The 22,699-nt window shown below is 42.3% G+C and overlaps 1 protein-coding gene across 1 annotated transcript; it reads right to left on the minus strand.

Annotated features, from left to right (window-relative positions):
- Window positions 1–4: 4 nt before the first annotated feature.
- jakmip1 (janus kinase and microtubule interacting protein 1) lies at window positions 5–22,610 on the minus strand. The gene is made up of 23 exons (XM_056439639.1): window positions 22,179–22,610; window positions 16,768–17,065; window positions 15,553–15,885; window positions 14,894–15,055; window positions 14,206–14,418; window positions 13,499–13,612; window positions 13,039–13,185; window positions 12,768–12,938; window positions 10,960–11,019; window positions 9,665–9,793; window positions 7,287–7,415; window positions 6,978–7,061; window positions 5,565–5,627; window positions 5,163–5,261; window positions 4,203–4,304; window positions 4,065–4,118; window positions 3,886–3,951; window positions 3,630–3,698; window positions 3,366–3,443; window positions 1,939–2,148; window positions 739–804; window positions 482–558; window positions 5–376 (listed from the first exon to the last, which is right to left on the minus strand). Exons 2-22 carry the CDS (start codon window positions 16,921–16,923, stop codon window positions 508–510), a joined length of 2,556 nt encoding a protein of 851 aa, XP_056295614.1. The 5' UTR covers window positions 16,924–17,065; window positions 22,179–22,610; the 3' UTR covers window positions 5–376; window positions 482–507.
- Window positions 22,611–22,699: the final 89 nt, after the last annotated feature.

Here is a 22,699-nt window from a genome sequence, read left to right on the forward strand (position 1 = left end):
CTTCTTCTCCTCCCTCCATCTTTCATTTGCTATTGTCCAGCTGGGCCTTCTTTCAGCTGAGGCCGTGGCTCTTGTCTCTTTAATAAATCCTCTGATTCAGAGTGTTCTCTCAGTAAATCCATGCGTTTGCTTCTCACAGAGGAGTTGTTATGTTCCAGGTCCAAGAACCACGATAGTAAATGTTACTCATAAATAAATATCACTTTAATCTCATGTATATCTAGTTTCTTATTACAGTTTCAAAGATGTCTGCATTCCAGGTAAGGGTCAAAAGTGCACATTTATGAAAAAGGCCATGGGGTTTTCGTGAACTGTCTACAAATGCATAAAAAACAACTAAGTTTCGTCTTTGCCTGCTTCCAAAGCACCTCAACACCTAAGAGAAAAAACACAGTTTGTATTTATTTACTTCTCATTAGTGTTACTAGCAACACTATAACTGTGTTAAAGACTGATATGATACTGAGAATAAAGGTGCTACCTGAAGTGGGTCCACGGTCACTTTAATTAAGGCCAAAGAATAAATGCTAAAGAGAAAAACAAAAAGAGGAACAGAAACTAAAGGAACACAAGGGGTTTAATGAATAGGTGAAAAGGGGAAGAAAAAGACAGTCAAGAAGTTAATATAATAAAACCCACCACCAGTTCAGAAGATGTTAACTCCTTCACATTCTCTCTTGATAACATTTGTCTTGTCACAAAGCGTTCAAGATAGAAACAAATAATGTGAACATTTACCTTTTCCTCAATGTCCTTTACTTGTCTCTTTTGAAAGTCAAGCCTGGCCTCCAGCTCTCTAATTCTCTGCAAGACAAAGACAGACGTGGTTAGGGTGCACAGAATCTGTATACATGCAACACTGAGACCATGTGACCAGATCTCACAATCTAACAAAAGAAACGGTTGTTAAACAGTTAATAAGACTGTGATCCAACTATCCCTGTATTTGCTCCAAATACTCTGCCTCCTTCCCATCATGCCTTCTGTCTCCATGGTAGCTGCATTGGGTAAGAATGAGCTGCCATGGCAACCGAAGAGCAGCGTTAACAGTGAAAGTGACTCCATCATTGACACTTAAAGCCAGAGCAGCTTATTCACTGACTGCAGAATAAGATATTATTGTTAAATATTTCATCCGCCCAGAGTATATGGAAGTGTAATCGGGGTTTTTTAAAATGTAATCAACAAAATGAAAAGGAAGATACAAATTCATTGGCAAACACACATGGAACTATAAAACTAAAACAAGCTTTTTAATTAAATATCCTCTGCCCCAAATGTATCTTTGGTGAAGCTGATGCTAAATGCTTCAACCAAACACAGCTTTAACATTCATTAAGGTAATACAAATAAGCAGTTTCAGTTTTAATTACTCAACCATTGTGTCTGCAAGGACATATTAAACCAAACTGTTTGAAAGAGGAAACAATTTTACTGGACTTTTGGACCAATCCATAAACTGAAACAGTAGTTTACAGAAACATATTTAGTTAGTAAGTATATTTCATGAGTAGCTGATGAGAATTGTGTTTTAGGGTTAGAGATTAGGAAAACCATGTTAGTTACAGTGGAACTGACTCAAAACAAATGTACGGTGCAGTGGTTGTGGATGTACTTGATGAATCACATATACTGTACGAGCCATGGGTGTAAAACTAAAGTGAGGGCTGCAGAGTGGAGGGATACGGAACGAGTGAGGGGGAGGTATCCAGATCACAATGATAAACACACTCACACACACACAGTCTCACACCCTGTCACTCTTCCACTTCTACATATACATTTACAGAAAGGACTCCCGGTTGCACACACAGGGATACTGCATCTTTCTCAGAGCACCAGAGGTGTGGTGGGGTCAGACGTTTCAGACGGGTACCAGGGGTCAGATTGAGGGAGGGCAGGACTCAGTGACCTGACCTCATTTGTTTTAAGCCTTACCTTCTGGGCCTGCTGTAGGAGCTCCATGCGCTCCTGTAAGATCTGACTGTCAAACTGCCGGCTCTGCCGGTGAATCTGACGCCGCAGCTTTTCCACGGCGAGCCTCAGCTCCTCCCTCTGCCTGTCTGTCAGCGACTCGGCCACCGCCTGGCATGCCGGCTGCTCCTGCTGCAGAGCGCTATACAGCGTGGCCTCCAGCTCCTCGATCCTCTGCACAGCCAGCCACATACACACACACACACAGGTACACAAGCATACAGACATGTGGACGTGCACATGCACATGCAGAAACACACACAGGCATGCACAAGCGCACAAAAGGCACACACACACACACCAGTGTGACCATGGCAGATATGAGGAACATTGTTCCACTTTATATTAAGGGTTGTCTCGGCTCGACGGTGACATGGCAACTTTATTATATCAACACAAACCGTGTTTTTATTCTGTCCCGTACTAATGAATCCAACAGTTGCCCGACTGTTACCATGTACAAAATAAGCTTTCACCAACACAATATAAAGTGGAAACATAAAGACAAACTAACATAAAAAACATATCAAATGGTTATAAGTATATAGAGAGTGCACGAAATGTTAATTTTAGTTTTCTGGCTGCAGCCTATTTAAGTCAGGAGGAGAATGTTTTAAGATCCTTCATGCTCACAAAATCTAACTTTAAAATCATATCTCACCCATTCTGTCTAAAATATTTATTCAGCTTCACCAGTTGTCTACTTGTATCACGTTACACAGGGTATTAACCCTTGTGTTGCCTTCGGGTCAATTTGACCCGATTCAATGTTTCACCCTCCTGTCGCCTTCGGGTCAATATGACCCGATTCAATGTTTAACCCTCCTGTTACCTTTATATTTACTAACATATTTTACCCTTGAGGTCAATTTGACCCCAGCTATTAAAATCTCCAGAAAATTATTAGAATTAATATTGTTTTCCAAGTTTAAGTGTGAGGTACTTTATGTTTGTTTGTTGACTCCCGAAAGAACACCGACATTAAATATTGAATCGGGTCAAAATGACCCGAAGGCAACACAAGGGTTAAGGAAGTAGATTAATGATTGGACTTCTTGGAAGATAAAAGAGCATTTGACCAATACACAAGAAGCCAAATATCAATTTAGTGCCTAACATTGTTGACAGAATTTAGACTTCAGTGGTAAAAGATGCAGTATCCCGACACAATTTTACCTTTATGGAGGTACGTTGCATTCATGAGGTTAAATGGAGTTCCAAATGTGTCAAGCTTGAATGACAATGTTGCACCTATGCATTCCTTAATCCTTTATTCCTTGTATACAACCTTGGTTAATGTTGTAATCAAAATAAATGAGCGCATGTTGTCTATTTGAGAGGCTTTGGCCATCGTTTGAACAATGGGAGAGATACTGCTCCGGGCTCCGTACCATGTAGGACTGATCCAAGGCCTGCTTCCTGTAGTCCAACTCTTCCTCGAGGAATCCTTTCTGCTTTCTGAAAAGCTCCTGCAATAAGATACAATAATATAAAATACAGCAAATGTTATCACGAGTGAACGGTGGAGAATCAGGAACACAGTGAGTGGTACATATTACATCTTTTTTCACTGTAGTGAAAATGCTCTTGCATCCTAAAGTCACACCGTCAAAACCAACAAAGACCGTGTGCTCTAATGGTAAATGATTGTTCACCGTGTCATTTTCAAGGTCGATCATCTTCTGTGTGATTGCGGACTCAGTGCACTCTATCTGCTTCAACCACTGTACAGGAGGAAAGGTGAGTGATTCACATGTTCTGAGAGGCCAAGATAGCTGTATTATTACCATGCATATTTAATTTGACAATCGACTGGAACGCAGTGGCTGTTTTTAGAATAAATTAAGTGTTGTGACAATGTGTGTCCACTAGGGGTCAGCAAAGACACATGTCCGAGAGGCCTTCACTCACCTTTTCACACAGTGAGATTACTGTCCCTGCTTGGATCACTGCGACCTGTTCCTCATTTCTGAGATTCTACAGAAAACACAACAGAAGTTTTAAGTCGAAAATTTAGGAAAACCAGTGACTAAAAAAATAAATATATATATATATCTCTTATTTCAATCCAACAGTATGTTTAAACTCACTCCGTTATCCCCCAGAATATCCAGCTTCTTCATCAGCTCAGGAATGAGTACATCCTGCAGGACAAAACCAGACATCAAGGTGACCGTGTGTAGTCTTAAAAGAAAAATAGTCTGCGTTTGTGGAAGTCTTTGTCTGACCTTGACTCCCTCCTGGCGACAGTAGCTCTGCAGGGCACTGCTGCTGTTCTCAGGGAACGCCGACATGTGAAGATTGAGGGCAGGAGACCTACGTTCCCTCTCCTACAGAAAATACATACCACGTGAATACTCATGCACACACACACCTACAAATTCTGCTTGGCTAGCATAGTCCAACAGTAAAGTAATATTTCATCTTAACATTGATGGAGGCGCACTGCGAAAGGCAGATATTGAATGTAGTTGAGTGTGAAAAGGGAGTTAATGAGGGATTTACTTACATTGAAAACATGGTCGTATCTGTCAAAATGAGGGAGGTGTAAAACCAAAGATTTAAATGGGAAACCAAACTACAAACAACCAGGGAGTTTGAAAAGACATGCCGAAACTGAAAGCTGAGAATGGGGTCTCCAACAGATGCAACTTTGTCTACATTCAGACATAAACAGACACAATATCAACTGACATGAGTGATGCTACACGCCTTTCAACTTCGAGGTCACTAACCTAATTTAACTCTAATATTAAAGAAAAAAATAATTAGCAGATAAACAATCGCAATCCCTAAATTACTCTTCACTGTTAATCGTTCCTTGACTATCCATAGATATTAGCTTTTAACTCATGGAAAATGTAAACAAAATGTGGGACACATGCAAAAATGAGACAAAATGAACGTAGATGGGATTGAACATTGAACTTAAATACATCTTTATTTAATAAAAAATGACATTCATCTTAAAACAACATACTCTGAATAAAAAAAACATTCCAGTTCAGTGGAGGGGATTTGCACACAGCTGCCATGCAAAACAATGCAAACCACAGATGCATAGAGGACTCGGATGTGCGTGAGTGAGCAGTGCGTCTGCTGAGTCACTGTATGTAGGTCTTGCATCTCGAACTGAGATTGTTGTTGTCGCCTCCTGGTGACAATTTGACATTGGTACAGTCTCTTACTTCCAGTTCAAGCACCCTGAACTCCAGCAGCTCATTCTGATCCCGGGCATCTTGAACCTCAGCCTGAAACCTCGACTCCGCCTGCTGCGAAACAAACATCTACACACACACAGACACACACACATTGTTGTTATGATGGTTTGGTAAGGTTTGCAAAGCATTTTGAACACGGAATAAGGAATGTCTTGTAGAACTGAGAACCATCCCAAATCATCTCATAATAGCTTTGAATCGTCAAAAAATTAATTTTCCTTTTTTTCTTCAGATTATGACCAACTCATATTACGGGTTTCAAACCTTTTTGGGTTCAACTTTAGTACAATCTATAGACAATTGTAAAATGATGAGTGCTGATATTGAATGCATGTCCAAAAAAAATGTGTATGGACTAATGCAATCTACCTTCTCGTGCAGTTCCTGGTTGGTCCTGAGCAAGTACTGCTTCTCCTCCACCCACTTTGAATCCTGCCATAACAACCAAACACAACATCAGCATGAAATGACACTGGCAGGAAGACGAGAGGAAGGAAAGCATCCACAACGCCATCAAATGTACTTCCAAATGACACATGCAAGTGAACCATAGACACAAACACACAGGAACAGAGTAGCGGTGGCAAAAGTTTATTGAACCAGAGAAATAAAGACCTCCTTTTAGATAACAAGAAAAGGAGCTGCATTCACAGTCATCAAGAGTTCTCAGTAACCGGAGGAAATGGAGGTAATCCAAGGAGCAAAATAGCAGAGCAGCCAATCAAATTCCCAGATGGATCAAGCCACAGTGGAACAGGCAACATGCGGAAAACGTGCAGTGACAAAGGAAAAACATCACAACAAATGAAAAAACTAACAGTCGTGATACGAGTCATAATAATCCCAATGTTTCTCATGATAGTCAGGAGTTAATAATGAAGTTGCTAAAAGTTTAAGTTATTTAAATATACTTAGATTGCCAAAATCTATGTTTGCTTTTCTTCTCCACGTGCAAAGGTCTCAGAACAAGATGTTTTATGATGACTTTTTCCATCCATTATCTTTAACCGCTTATCCTGTTCAGGGTCGCGGGAGGAGGACTGGAGCCAATCCAAGCTGACAGATAGAGACGTAATCCCATTCAAGCTCACATCCACAACTACGGGCAGTTTAGAGTCTTCAATTAACCTAAACCGCATTTCTTTGGACTGTGGGAGGAAAACGGATAATGTAGAGGGAACCCTCGTGACACGGGGAAAACATGCAGACTCCGTGCAGCAGGCCCGTTCAGCCTGGCTGAAGAACAGGAGGAAGCCTTCTTGCTGTCGGGCAACGGTGGCAGTGCAGCAGCACTTTATTTATTGTTCTATAGTAGTTATTTGCATTAAAAAGTACGCAATCCAAAAGGTTAGGGTATAAATGATTGTATTTTTATCTAAAGACGTTGTTCTAATTGTGTATTAGGGATAGTGTGAGGGCGTTAAACTAGTCATAGGTCTAGTTCCCTCTTCTATATAATGTTTTATATATTGCTGTGAAAACTATAATTATGAAAGTTTCTCACCGACAACGTAACTACTTGTATATCAATCTCTTCGTAGCCGACAGGAAGCAGAGGGGTTTACGCCTCCTCTCAAGGCTCATCATCACTGAAAGGCCCAATAGTAGGAAACAGTACCAACAAGCAGGGACAGAGTGCGCTGAAGAACATGCGGAAGTGACAGAGGATTCTGCGGCAGACCTGGTCGGCATAGCGCCAGACCAGGAGCAGAGCAGCCAGACATGCAGGAGGGCCAGTGAGAGCAGGACCAGTGGGCTCCTGTCCACAGCCACCATCTTTACCTGCCCCCTCTCGGCCAGGGCCTTCTCCAGGTCGACGATCTTGACCTGGCAGCTGCTGAGGTCAATCTGCACCTGCTCACGCGTCTGTGGAGGGAACGGTCAGCCATCAGGTACGATGCGTGAAAATGTGCTACACAGTAAAAGAACAGACTTTATACATTCTGGAAAAACGTCAATGATTTACTAGACTTGGAAGTTAAAGTTTATTGACTTCCTGATGTAGAAAGTATGTATAGTTTATTTGCAAAGAAAAATGTTTGACATGTTTTGGATCCTGGCTAAATGGGGCGATAATGTGGAAGTACAAACCCTGGCCTCCCTCTCAGCATCCAGAGAGCCCCCGGTCTGCTCCTGGAGAAGGGCGTAGGCCCGCTGGAGAGCCTGGTACTCTCTGGTCAACTGACGGAAACGAAGCTCAGACTCTTCACGGGAAAAACACTTTAATCAAGAGAAATATAAATTAAAAGGTATTTCAGACATAATAAAAAGAGACAGGGTCAAACAAACACACATTTACCCAAACTAAGTTGTAAGCCCATCAGTTATCCTCAGGTACGACGCTTTACACTCTCCCACCTCGACAACACGGGAGGGGACGATGTTCGATTGCTCGTCGACATCAGCTCATTGTTTAAAGGGACAGTGCGTCTCTTCTCACTCCTCTCTTTCCAAGAAAGGGGTATTGTGAAACTAATGAAAACATAGTTAGAAATATTATATTCCACTTCTGCGAGCTAGGAGATCCACAGAAATGCTACACACTGGCCCTGGAACACAACTGGCCCATCCGTCCTGGGTTTAAACAACCCTGTGTGCAGCTGGAGCGTAGATTATTTATTTTGTTTCCTCACCACCCAGGTGGTCAAGAGGGGCAGACATAATTCACCCTCTGCACTGGAGCCCTCCAAGGTTGAGTGCTGAGCCCACTTCTCCAATCCTTATACACATAAGTCTGTTTGGCCAAACACAGGTGCAACACCACAAGACAGTTTGCCGATGACAGTCCTGGTGGGCCAGATTTTAAATGGGAATAAGGCGGCACTTCTGGAGGAAGTGGCAAGCCAACCTGCCATCAGTAACACCAAAGCGCTCATTGTGGACTGTGCCGAAAAGCATCATAGCTCCTACTTTCCTCTGGAAATCTCCAGTTTGACCAGCTTTAAGTACCCTAGCGTGCATATATTGAGGGCTTTAAATGGACCTCAGACAGCTGAGGATAATCAAACTTTCACAGAAATCTTATTTCCTCGACTGCAGTGCAGAGAATCCTGATGGGGATCTTAACCGTCTGTTGTGGCAACTGCTCCTCTCAACACAGGATGGCTCTGCAGAGCCTCTGCAACAGGAGGTGCATGAGCAGAACAAGGAGAATAAAAGTAGCCCCACTATCCCAGCAGCAGACTGTGGACACACTGAGAAACTGCTTTTTCTACAGGCTACCAGAGCCTTGAAAAAGTAACAACTAGAAGGGGCACTCGGTAGAGCGCATACCTTCGCATATCACAAGATTGGGCATTGCATTATGAACATTTTGGCATTAGTTGCATGCCAATTGGATACAAATTGACCGCGCTATGGTAAAAAGAAAATGTTGACCTTTTCATGACCTTGACCTTTGACCCGATCGATCCCAAAATCTAATCAAATGGTCCCCGGATAATAACCAATCATCCCACCAAATTTCATGCGATTCCGTTTAATACTATTTTAATTATGCGAGTAACACGCATACAAATAAATAAATACACGGCGATCAAAACATAACCTTCCGTATTTTCAATGCGAAGGTAATAAAGTATTGATGAATGTACAGGACTGTCTCAGAAAATTAGAATATTGTGATAAAGTTCTTTATTTTCTGTAATGCAATTAAAAAAACAAAAATGTCATGCATTCTGGATTCATTACAAATCAACTGAAATATTGCAAGCCTTTTATTCTTTTAATATTGCTGATTATGGCTTACAGCTTAAGAAAACTCTAAAATCCTATCTCATAAAATTTTAATATTTCCTCAGACCAAGTAAAAAAAAAGATTTATAACAGCTGAGTGTTTGTCAAGGCTCAGGAAACCCTTGCAGGTGTTTCGAGTTAATTAGACAATTCAAGTGATTTGTTTAATACCCTACTAGTATACTTTTTCATGATATTCTAATATTTAGAGATAGGATATTTGAGTTTTCTTAAGCTGTAAGCCATAATCAGCAATATTAAAAGAATAAAAGGCTTGCAATATTTCAGTTGATTTGTAATGAATCCAGAATGCATGACGTTTTTGTTTTTTTAATTGCATTACAGAAAATAAAGAACTTCATCACAATATTCTAATTTTCTGAGACAGTCCTGTATATGTATACCTGCAATACAGACATCTACAGTCATCTCACATATTTACTTTCTCATTAACTTTAAACTACGTTTACAATTGTTGTATATGTTTACTAATTTGAATATTTTAACAGGTATTTAGGTTATTTCGCTATTTATATTTAATCTACTTGTATTGTGCACTGTCTGGGAGTTTGACGCAACAACCTTTCACTATAAGTAACATACTTTCATGTATATGTGACAAATAAAATGTCTTGAATCTTATGTCAATATGTTTGCAGTACATCTTTCAGTTGTTAGAACTGTAGAATATAGTTTAAATTGATTCGTTCAATGTAGACGGAGAATTATCTTACCTCTTCAAAATCCTCCTCTGGAGTTACAGGTGTGCGGTCAGTGAGGTCAGTGTTGTAGGAGGTCAGAGAGGAGGTCTCGGAGTCTATCGACTCCTCATCAAATCCAAAATATGTCTCCACAACATGCCTCTGGAGAGGAAAAGAGGAAAAAAGAGAATATGCACATTGTTAAATAAAACCCAAACCTGTATTTGTTTTAATTAAATAAAGATTATGAATCCATGTCTGCCTATGTTTTTTTTAGCTTAATTTTGTACAGCAATGCCGTGTGCACAAACAAAACAAGGCAAAGTAAATCTGATCATATCACATCCGGTCTCCAGCGCTTGTTTACTGGTTTCTTTCCATTAAGGTTTTCAAAGCCCACTGAGTCCTTACCATCATGTTTATAAGTCATCTCCTGGCAACCAGAGAAGTACAGGCAGACTAGGGCACAGAGGCAAATGAAGGACGAGAAGTAGAGGATCAGAAGGACGTACTCGTTCATGTTGCTACGAGACCAAAAACACAAACCTCTAAAAAATATCCCCAAAATATATCTATCCGCTCTATACAAAGCTGTGCAGGCCTTTAGTAACAACCAGAAAGCACAATTGTTTCCGTTGCACTCCACTCCCACTCAAAATGAAAAAAACGACCACAAAGCTTCTGGTTCCAATCAAAGCATTCCCAAATGCCAGATTCTCCTCTTTGTCTTTAAATTCATTAAAAAGATGGACAAACTTCCAGGTGCAAGTCCAAAATAAAAGCCGCTGTGCCCAACCCTGTATCCACCTCGCCGAGGTGACTCACTGGTTCCAACAGGAGAGGTGGAGAAAATAACTGGCGTTCATCTCCCAACTCCTCCTCCTAGCAACATCATAGACTCTAAAATGTCCCCTGGAGTTTGAGCCCAAACATGCACACAGACAATTAGTTCCCATAATCCCTTTTCCCTCTTTATTAACACAGGAGGAAGCGCAGATAAAAGGAGACGCACTGTGACACACAAGTTGAGTTAAACACGATTGTACAAATAACACTAATTAAAATAAAGCAACACAAATAAACAAATCATGTCCCACCAGCTGGGGTGGTTGGTTCATGCGGGAGTTGCATGCATGCTCAGCGTGATGCTCCCAGCTGTGAGGGATACTGTCATCACTGTCTCCTGAGCCCAATTAAACACAAACAGGCTCAGAGAGAGAGAGAAACACACACACAAACAAACAATTAAAAACAGTCCTTATAGATCCGTCAACCACAAATAAGGTAATTGCTTAGTTACGCACCACTGGCCAAAATAAAACACTTACTTGAGACAATTTGGGAAGTTTCCTCCTGGTCTTTTTGCTCATCACCAATCGATCACGTTCCTAAAGGATTATAGGTTAGTAGTAATACAATAAAACATTCCACCAAACAATTGCTTCTTCTGTATATTTATAACCTATTCCATTAGGCCAGGGGTCAGCAACCTATCCTATCCAAAGCCTTATTTTCCACCAAATAAAATGTGTCCGAAGCCGCAAAAAAGATTTGATATCACAGCTTATAAAGTTGTATGTATATATAGTCATATTATATATATTTGTTACTTCTAAACTAGATAACTGCATTTCCTTATTACATAACTGCAAACTCATGAGGGGTGAAAAAGGTGACAACGGGCTGGGGGGTGGGGGTCCTCTGCTCTGACTAAGTCAGTGCCCACAAACCCTTCTAATAAGAATATAATAGATGTGTATATATATATATATATATATATATATATATGGCCGCCACACCTTGAAATATTCAGTAATATTTATTTTGCATGGGCCAGGTGTGAATAGGAGCGAGGCCCATTCAGAGAAATCTCTACGGTCCACTTGAGCGACAATCACAAGGTTAACAAGTCCCACGTTACACTATTTTACAAATCAAGTAACTTCCTGAATTTTGTGCACTTGAACACTTTTATTTCTTTAATTTCTAAATTATGTAAGAAATTAATTCCTTTTGTTCCTCTTTTATCCAATAACCTATAATATATCATATATAATAAACCTTCCCACCCACCCTGTCTGTGATATCCCATCAGAGGCCCCCACCCCGGGAAGTGGCTGAATGGAGAAGGGGTGGTCACTAGCGACGTCACAGCACAGAACCAGAGTGAGTGTCATGTGACAATGTTTCCATGGTGACGGACAATGTCACGGAGATCGAAGGCACTGACAAGAAGTGACTTCCACCAGGAAACCTGTTTAAACTGTATATGCATGTACATGTTGTGCATGTATATATGTACTTATGTGTGTGCATACTACTGTTTATATCTGTCACGGGACACAACATGTAACTATCTAATCTTTCATGGAACAATGTAATTATCAGGCCAGCAGAACATTGTACAATGGTGCTAAAACGCTAGCGTGCGATTAACATCCGCTAGCTAAACAGCGCTAGCCTTAATTAACTGTCTTCACTTTAACTTCTACACAGTTAATAACTGTCAAAATATAAAAGCGAGCGAACATAACATTAATATATATATGGCAGGGCTCTCAAGTTTTGAAGACAGGCAAGAGTGACATTTCCATCAGCACCCCCCCCCCCCCCCCCTAGTTGCTATCTGGGCGCTTCACAGCAGCCCACTGCTCCTAGAATACTCGGGATAGTTTAAATGCAATAAGTTATTATTTAAATGAAATAATAGCTCTAACTCAAATATAATAGGTGTTCCCTTTGAATGATTGTCCACTGGGCAAAACATTAAAAAACAAGATATATATACTGTATATATATTTGTTTTTTTTGTCAACACCTCAGGGAGCCACAACAGAGGGGCTAAGGAGCCGTGGGTTTGACCCCCTGCATTAGACACAGAGGAAGAAATGATGGGCAAGTGCTGGTAAACCAAAATGTCTTCTGGGAGACATACTCCTAATTCAGATTCAGATTATCTGATAATCTGACAGCATAGATTAGCCACTCCCATCTCATTATAAAACCATCTTTGATTATTTTCTAAAAAATATTCAAGGTTGTGTTAAAAGCAGCAACACTTGACACACAATAAAACAATAAGAATTGTTATTAGTTTTTTCAACAACAAAACATAGATTTTGAGTAAAATCCTGACCTGCGTGAGCTCATCAATGATGCCACGTTGCTCTGAAACCTGCAGCTTTAGGAACTCCACTTCCTGTTCCTCGTGGGCATGGCTCAAGTCTGTCAGGGAGCTCGGCCGCTTCAGCTGGGACTGAATGGATTGTTGTTGTGAGGGGGGCCGGGAGGAGGCGGCTTTTTCCTTCTAAAGGCGAGAGACAGAGAGAGGGGGGGGGGGGGCATGTTATGAATGTTATAAAGGAAAACAACAGAGATTAGTAACACATATACTGGATGCATCTCACCATCTCGGCGTTGTTTCGGCTCAGGTTCTTCAGTTTCTCCTCCATGCGTTGCAGCGTTTGCAGGAGGTCGTCATTTTTCTTGGACAGCCGCTTGTTCTTCTCAAACATGGGCTTCATCTGGCTCTCGGACTCTCGAACCCGCTTCAACTGGACGGAGGAAGGAAACAGGAAGGGGAAACAATGTAATCGTTAGTCTTTTAGTGACAAGGAATTTCCAGTTTGAGCAGGATGGGCAAGATGAAGGAAGGAGAGCTGAGAACATATCATGTTTGAACACACATAGGCATGTTGGTTTTGTGTGTATTTCTGTACTCTTAGAGTAACAATGTGTGTGTATTTGCATTCCTAGAATCACTTCAAGCTCTGTGTGTGTTTATTTGCATCAGGAATATTATATAATACTAATAATGACATAATTACTGCGTGTATATGTTCTTTTGACCGTGTCAGCGTTACTCACAAGTTCATTTCTCTCGTCGGCGAGTAATGCATTTCTGTCCTCCAATTTCCTGATGACCGAGTGGAGCTCCGCAATCTTCAGCTGGAACCTCCTCATGTCCCGCTCCTCCACCTCCTGAGGAGCAAAGGGAAGAGGAGAGGAGGAGGAAGATAACAACTAAAAAAGGGAGTACATGCAGGCAGGCAGGTAATTGAGGTGGATGGGAAAGAGGATGGGATGAAGAATTAAATGCATTTCACTGAGAGACTGTGGGCCTGTGTGTGCACTATACACAGTATATTCACATGCTTGTCATGGATGTATTAGCTGTATGTGCAGGTGTGACTTAATGTACAGATTCACAATATTGTTCATCTTCATATGACATATGAGTGATGTTTATCCTTGTAAAAAAAAGTATCCAGTCAAATCTCCTGAGATTCATTTGAATTAAAATGGTGGGTTGAGTTCTGCCATGAAATCATGCTGAAGATAAAAAAGCATGTGTAATATATCTAGTTTTTAAATATCCAATGTTTTAGAGCCCAATAAAGGACAAATCAAGGACTGAATAATTATACTTTTTAAAATCTAAATTACCAGTAAAAGGAAAAGAAGACTTCAAAAATGAATGTTCGTCTTACACTGTGGCGTAACTTTAATTCCTGTAATTTGGTGTCATGCATGTAAAGCGTGTGCACATTTGAGAATGACTTGCACGTGTGTACCTGGTTGTTGAGCAGGTCGGAGTTGTCCCCCAGCCCAGGCACCAGCTCTCTCTTTGGGCTGCCGTGGTTGTATCTCTCAGCCTCTCGCACCTGACCCAGCTGCTCATCCAGAGCTTCCTTCTGGAGCTGAAGCTTCTGGGCGAAGCCGGCCTGCAGCCCCAGCTCCTTCTCCAGGGCACACATCACCCGGTCCTTCCCCTTCAACTCGTCCATCTATAGGCGGAATGGATCGGTACATGGAGGAGGGTGGTGGAAAGAGTGAGTCAGACAGACAGTTACTATTGTGTTCCAGTTAGTTACATTAATATATTACCCGAATAAGCTATATTATATAGTGCATATATTTCTGAGTTCATGTTGCAGGAAATTCAGCAAATATTGTGCCTGGTTCATATGAAGTATATTGTTGTTCCGTTTTATTTAGGATGCTTATTTGGTTGCGAATATGTAAAATTATTGAAAAATATTACACAGTCCGGGCAAGTTGGCCTATGAAAAAGGTACATAAAGGTCAAATAGACTGACATATGACTAATAAATAGGAAAAATTCTGTAACATATTATATGATATTAAAGAGTCACCGGTAACTATACTGTAAACAGTGTCTTTTATCAAAAAACTATCCGATAAAGATTAGACATATGTAGTATCTTTAATGTGCATCGTCCCAACAGCAAGTGGCCTCACCAGTCGGCGGATGTCTCTCTCACAATCACGTTTAATCCGGTGCATTTCATCCTGGTGCTGTTGGTATGCTGTGCGGAGATTCGCCGCTTTGGCTTTATCGGCATGCAGAGTATTTGCATGCGCCTCTTCAGCCTGTTTCCTGGCTGTCTTTTGCTCCAGGATCTATGAAAAACACATCGACAATAATATCAACAACGAAAACCAACAAAGAGAGCGACACTTAAAATAAACACGTCCTATCCCATTAGACAGATGTAATGATAGGTATCCTGTTTGTCTGGAAAGACTACATCGAAACAATAGCTTGGAAACAGGATTTTCCCCCCCGTTTCCTGTTTTTCAGAAGCACATGCCCAACATCAACCAATACACACAAGGATTTTCAGATGAGATACATCCAATGCCCTCATAAAAAATCCAATATGCAAAACTTATACTATAATTTTGTGACACAATAAAATCAAAAAAAGGAAGAAAAAAACACAGAGCTCTAATAAATTAGAAGCAGAGCACACAGATGTGGTTTGACAGCAGAATTACGTTTCATATTCAAAGTGTATTTAGTGATGTCCCAGTTACCACTCTCATATTTTTCCACAATCTATATTGAAAACATAATTCATCTTGCAATACCGTCACCTATACATGCTATAACATACCTCCTGCTGTAGCTTTATCCTCTCCCCATCAAAAGCTCTCCTGGCCTCCTCCCGAGCCTCTCCGAGAAGAGCGTTTTTGAGCTTGTCGGCGGCTCCATCTCTCAGTGCGTTCACGAGCCCCTGGAGCCTCTGCGCCTCAGCATCCTTAATCTTGACGGCCCGGGCCAGCTCCACTTCATGCTGCCGTGCCAGGGTCTCACGGGCAGCTGCCATCTCGCGGAGCTTCTCTTCGTGGAGTTTGGCACGCAGGTCAGTGAGTGCCACAGCATGTTTGTGCTGCTCGAGCTCCCGAGCCTGCCGCTGCTCCTGGAGGCGCTCCCGAAGCTTACACACCTGGGAGAGACATTTGACTTGGATTGGAATTCAATCAACCATTAATTATTAAACAAACCACAGGATGCCACTGTGTTCATCCATTTGCCCTCAGACTGTGATGACTTCATTTTTCTAATTTATGCTGGCAACAAAATGCTCCCTTTTTATTCCTCAACAGGGATCAACAGACACATCGAGAACGGGTACAGCTTCTGAACCAGCTGAAATCACGATTAATTCAAGGAGACATGTCCTTGCATGAACGTCCCAATATCTTTGTCTGCTCAGATTAATATTATCATGACAATCTATTCCATTCAATGAATCTGTAGACTTGCCTCACCCTAACTGTCATAATCATACTTTATGTACGACTGTTGGCATTACATCCATTGCTCCACACATCCTCTTGCAGATGTTTATTTATGATCAGGACATACATTTTAAGCATGTTTTAAGCCCCAGGAAGAGCTGACTCCAGGTGGTTCTAGGAAGTACAACCATGAAGGATCCAGAGAAGGAAACAAGGCCAAACCGCTTTTTAAAGACTATGTACAGTATTAAAAGGGAAGGCCTAACAGCCACTGAATAAATAGCATGATGCAAGTTGGCCATGTTGTGCAATAATAACATGACATTTTAATAAAGTATTAACATTTAGTGAAAACCGTGTGCCATCATCATCATTATTATCATCACAGCTCCTACTATAAGTATTACTTTAGCTACAGTTGAAAAGCATTTCAACTTTGTGACTGAGTCTGCTTAAATAATTCTTTAGATTTTGCCACAATATCTTTCCTCTGCTTCTATTGTGATGATATCATAGGAAACAGCTCTCCCCTGTCATTGTCATACATTCTTTACACAACGCCTCCACTTCTCCCTCCTCCTCCTCACCTTGCCCCGCTCTTGCTGCAGCTCAATCTGGTTGTCCAGGAGTTTGCTCCTCAGTTCCTCGTTGGTGACCTGCACCGCGTCGGTCATCACCTCCGATTTCTCCGGCTTCCTTCCCTTCTTAGGGGGTGGAGCCGCAGGGGGTGTGGTGGTGGACATCGCACTGTGGCCGCCCAATCAGCACGGACATAGAGTGCAAGATGTGTCGAAAAGGAGGAGAGAGTCAATCGCTGCTCTACCTCCGTGCGACGCCCTTCATCATCGTCAATGCTACATCATGGCTGGAGGTTGCTGAGAGTTTCTATTTGAGAGAGAGAGAGAAAAAGTCAAGTCATATTTTCTTTTTTAAACAGAGAAAAAAAGAAAAAATGAGTCAGTGTTAAAAACTGGGTTACTCCAAAAAACCCTGCACAATGCACTGGAGCCACATGACGCACAAGAGCCTGGGGGAAAACAGACTATTTTTGGGACTAACATTGACGCTCTCCTTGGTTACCCTCCTCTCTAATGCATGTGCGTGGGCCATATCATTCCACCTTGTTCCCGTCCCTGGGCTAGACTCAGTGCATGAAAATGTGTCCATCACATCTTCAGCACTTCTGTTTGACTAGACTAATACATTTAACAATTAACCTCGATAATTCCTTTTCTAGAGATGCTGTGATCCCTCCTGCTCCCACATGATACAGAATGAAGAGCTGTCGACTCACTGTCGTCCACTTAGCCGCTGGAGAACAAACCAATCCTCACATATCACGTCAGCACTCCTTTATCACTTCACTGCAAACTCCCTGAACACTGGCAGCCTCCTTGGAAATGTGATTTGAACTCATTTGCCACATTTAGTTTTTGTATCTTTTCTATCGTCTTCACACCTTTTCAATAAATGACTGTCAAATAGATAGACGATGGATTTTGTCTCAACTCTTTGGACCAGGTGAATGCCTGTTGCCCTGATTACTGCCATTTGACTGTTCCACTTTACCCATCAGGGCAATACAATTGCAAAATGTGTCTCCGCCTTCCCCTTTCTAACCATACAAGGTTTACTGTAGAAACAGGTCAATGGCATTATTGTTCTAGTTGTCGGAGCCATTTAATGAATCAGCATCAGCAAATCCTTTGAAATGAAAGCTAAACCAGAGAATGTTGACAGTTATTTGATTATCAAAATAGTTGCAACCAATAAGGTGATTGATATGCTTTGGTTAAGTTGGAAAAAGGTGACACCCGACTGAACAACACAAACCGAGACAAACACGTGAGGATTTGAATTCAACTTAAACTAGTTTTCTCTCGACTCATCATCCTTTTTTCTCACTGAAGGCTGACTACTGTTGTGTGATCGGGTGTATTTTGGGCATACTTTGTTGTGAATTTGTTGCTAGAATGACACATATTCCCTTTGTTAAAAGTAGTCATTTAATCTTCCCTGGAATGAATTGTAACCCAGTAACCTTCCAGTTCTTTCTGATTACAATTAAATAAATAGTGCAGCCATACGGGAGCTAAAGCATTAGGACTGCATGCGCCTCCATCTTTTTCCATACACACAACCAAACATTCCTACAACATAAAAAGATGGCAGCAATAGTTACCAAGGCAACCCTTGCTCTCAAAAAACTCTCTTCCTCTCAGAGCAAAGGATGCTGGGAAGAAGGAGTGTCACGGTGGATTTGAAACAAACAGAGATACACACAATTGTATAGGGGTCACACACACACACACACACACACACACACTTTGGTTAACTTGTCCAATCTCTCAGTCGAGGTTGACAGAGACAGAAATGCAGCTTTCTTCCACATGGATCCTGACAGAGCACATGCAGTCAAACATGAGAAACCAGTGGAGATGGGAGGGGTAAAGAACGAGCGTCACGATGGAGGAGGATTAATCGAATAGGAGAGGAAAGAGCAGGGGCAAAGTGAAGAAAAGAAACATGCAGACCTCGACCAAAGAGGGAAACCAACTTTCAACCATCTCCCCCCCTCCCCCACCCTCCGCTTTCATCCCTCCACCCCCAATTGCTGGCATGGTGACGCTTCCTGAGCCGAGGCAATCAGTGATCTCGCTCTCATTGACAGAGAAAGAGAGAGAGCGGGTGAGAGAGGGAGATCATTCACACACAGAAAGCACCGACACAAGCACACACTCTCTGAGTCTCACACAGACCAACTAGAGAGAGAGACGGCTGACATACTGTGTGTACACAAAAGCCCTCTGCGCGTATTCACATTACTAACAAACATGTCTTTATTTAGAGGAGATCAATAGACTCGACCCACATGTGGACTGGAATTCGATAACATACAGCGGCAGGGTATGTCCATGTTTATGCACGCCTGTGCCATCAACAGACACATGTACCCACGCAGAGATGGCCGAGTGGCATACTGGATGGTTTCACTGGTTTTTTTCTCCTCTTTATCAATAATCTATAGTTCATTTTTCACTTGACATGAGTCCAGATTTGTATATTTCATCAACCACACACAGTTCCTAGCGAATACCACATAGCCACGTCACGTGTTCCCAAGCCGCCAGCCAGAACCAAACTCAGAGTTTATAGAGGAAACTGGGACATTTTATCGGTGCACCACGATGCAAGCAGCTTCAATGTTAGTTTGCAGAAGCAAACAAAAGCCATCACAGGCCATGTACCTTAAAGTACCTCTTGGACACCTTTTATTACAGCTTTTATTGCACTAAAAAATGCAAATGTTAAACAAAAACCTTTCAACAGCTAAAACTGATGGCCAAGATTAAAGAGTGATTGTCGACCCATCTATCACCCACGAATAGCTGATATAATACAATGTTGACAACTGAAGAAAATGATGACTCGTCAATTCAATCACACGTTATATTTTGCAAAGAGTAACATTTGATTTTTTGTTTCTGTGCACCTTCAAGACCTGTTTGAATGCAGTGAATGTAGCACTGAGCCAATCAGCTAAAACGATGGAGATAAATCAGTCGGTGGCAACTGCAAGAGAAAAGTGATGAAGACATTTTGCAGCTGCTGAAGAGTTTCACAATTAAACAAATTGCTGCTTGAGAACAAGACTCTTAAAATGTCTGCAACTAAAGGAGTCCATCAGCATCAATACAGGAGCATTTTAGTTGATGCATTGTACAATCAAAGTTTAATCCTGGTACCTGCTACAACAGGCTGAACAAAGAGTGACACATATAGAGGTTAGTTTCATAACTACCTCACGAAATCCCAATGCTTTCTGTTAAATTACGGGTTACAGCAGTACACAGATTTAAATTTAGGAAAAATTTAGAAAAATTTACTTCAATGATATTGTTTCTTCTATGAAAATCCGAATTGTTTTTCACTCGATGCGTCTTTCGACCTCCATGATCGATCATATCTTATGTCAAGAGTCGTATATTTGTTCAAGTCAAATGCGGTGGAATAATTATTGGCCGTTTTCCATAGATAAAAGAGCTGCAAATGGGAGCTCAAACAAAGATGAATTGCTTCTCAGTCTATAGGTAATAAGTTAACAGTATAAGGGTGTCGACGGACTGAGATATATTCCTGTCTATTGCACAATTGTTACAGCGCCTCATCGTATATCAACACACATACATTCTCATTGTAGTCATATGAGCATCAACAGAAGACTGTCAACACACACACACACACACACACACGCACACGCACACACACACACACACACACACACACAACTAGTGGAGCACATGACCTACAAACTATATGCTAGCAGAATGGCTCCAAGTTATTGACCCCAATGACGAGTCAACCCAAACATATCAACAAGAAGTCGCTCTCTCACTAGCTCTGTGCCTTTCACACACACACATGCCACCGACTCAGTTATGTTATTGTTTGTCTTATTGCTTAGGGTTTGGATCTATAGTCACTAACCTATCAATGTGGTCATGCATTGCTGGAGGTGCGCTATTATGGTCCGTGCATCTGTGCATGTAAGCTTTTGCATGCATGGGTGCATCTATGTGTGTATGTTAGCAGTGATAGCCTCTCTAACCCCTCAGAAACACATGATAGTGCATTCAGTAACGTGATTAACCTTCTCTCTCTCTTCTCTCTCTCTTCTCTCTCTCTTCTCTCTCTCTTCTCTCTCTCGTTTTAACAACACATTGAACACATCACTGTCTGGTGACTCATCCCTTGTTTACACAAAAAATAATAAACAGCATAGACATGTGCTCGTCTGTACCACTCTTTGCAAAAATAATACCATCATATGTGTTTAAGAAAGGGATATAAAAAAAAGAAGTGAAGCAATAAGGGAAATGTGCAAATATAGTCCACAAGGATAATAAACCTGGTAGCAGTCGCTTACTCAAAGTGCTACACTCCGGAAAGTGAATATGGAAGGAGAGATTATGAATGAAGAATTATTGGGATGAATTAAATTAGAGAGAGGAATGTGGATTAGGGCAGGGGTAAACAGACTCAAATGAATGTCGGCATTGACATGTATTCCTCTAGAGTAGAGGTACAGTAGTCGTTTGAGGTCAGGGGGAAGAAACAACATTAAATCATCATGAATAGACAGTCAGCCCGTCGTCCAGTCACAATCAGAATGATTGCTGCAGTATGGGAGCTGTACCCCTTACTTGAACATAATAAGCACCGGATGCATCATAGTTTTTAACAGCGTGCCCTGAGCTGCCTGATCAAACAGAAGTGAGTGTGCAACACATGTTCGCAGATTCACGAGCCTCCGGAGCCGCAGCTGCAGATGTTATGACGGACCGTAAACACGGCGGACGGCCAGAGGACCGGTGTGTAAAGGGGCCACGGTGGGGATGTTGGGGATGGGTTCATGCGAAGCGGCCAGCTCTCGAATGAGCTGTCAAATGGGAGCGGGCAGAGTGCTGCCGGCCCGTCGCCAACCACACCCCACGGCCACACGCACCGGGGCTGCTGCAGCATCCTGAGGTCGGGTGTCCGCGCACTCGGTGACTCCGTGTGACCCGCTGTCATGTAGCATGGTGCACCGTGTGCGACCGCAGACTAATGTGATCCACCGGAGGGGGGCTCCGTTATAAGCCGGAAGAAACGTCGGCACTGTTAACGAGGACAGAGCAGTTGCATTTCTCGTCCCGTTTTCGTCGTTCCTCTCGCGGCTCGCTGGGTCGGCCAGAGACCGGAGACCGGAGACCGGAGACCGGAGACGACCCCCCCCCCCGGGTTCCCGATGCAGATAACATTCACATCCCAGTTTGAGTCAGCGCCACTGTTGGTAGCCCAACAAATTCACACCGCAAACCAGATGTGACGCCTGCGGCTCCCCGTCCGTCGCTGCTCGTTCGCGGATGAAACACGGATGTCGGATGTGTGTCCCAGCAGCTAAACACCCTGTCAGAGTCAACACGAAGTTATTTGTAATGAGACCGCGCAAACTTACCTGAAATGGAGGTCTGGCGGTCACAAGTGGCCTGACGTTGAGGCGTCGCTGCCCGCCGTTAATGTACAGGAAGGACCAGGGATGAATTAACTCACCTCCAGCTCCTCGGTTAACGGCTAATACCGAGCGTTTACAACTTTATTCCTCAGATGTTACACACATTGTTCAGCAGTGAACACAACGGCCGTAGTTGTAGCTCAACCACTGACATGGTCCTCTAACCGAGCTTACACACCGGACTCAGCTTCTGGCGTCTCCTCCTCGCGCGCCAAACGTTGACATATTTCTCCACGCCCACACACACTCGGATGCACGCGCAACGTCATCCGTTCCTATATATTTCAAACGCGCGAGTAGAAATAAATAAAACGGTTTCGTTGCCCGTGTCGACGTGACCATGGGGAGGGGGAGACAGAAAAAGCCCGCCGTGCGGGCGTCGCTGGTCGCGTGATAGAAGCGCGACACCTGACTGCGTGTTCAAGAATGACACCGCGTGCGGTTACCGGGTGGGCACGCAGCCG

Source organism: Pseudoliparis swirei, chromosome 19 (genome assembly GCF_029220125.1).
Source record: "Pseudoliparis swirei isolate HS2019 ecotype Mariana Trench chromosome 19, NWPU_hadal_v1, whole genome shotgun sequence".
NCBI classification, from domain to species: domain Eukaryota; kingdom Metazoa; phylum Chordata; class Actinopteri; order Perciformes; family Liparidae; genus Pseudoliparis; species Pseudoliparis swirei.

What these genes read in the sequence shown, in the direction of transcription:
- jakmip1 (XM_056439639.1), bottom strand. Translation starts at nt 16,923, where the DNA reads ATGTCCACCACCACACCCCCTGCGGCTCCACCCCCTAAGAAGGGAAGG. An exon ending in GCCGAAACAACGCCGAGATG is followed by an intron (nt 12,939 to 13,038) that starts GTGAGATGCATC and finishes TCTCGCCTTTAG; the next exon opens with AAGGAAAAAGCCGCCTCCTC. An exon ending in TCAGGGTGCTTGAACTGGAA is followed by an intron (nt 4,305 to 5,162) that starts GTAAGAGACTGT and finishes TATTTTCTGTAG; the next exon opens with GAGAGGGAACGTAGGTCTCC.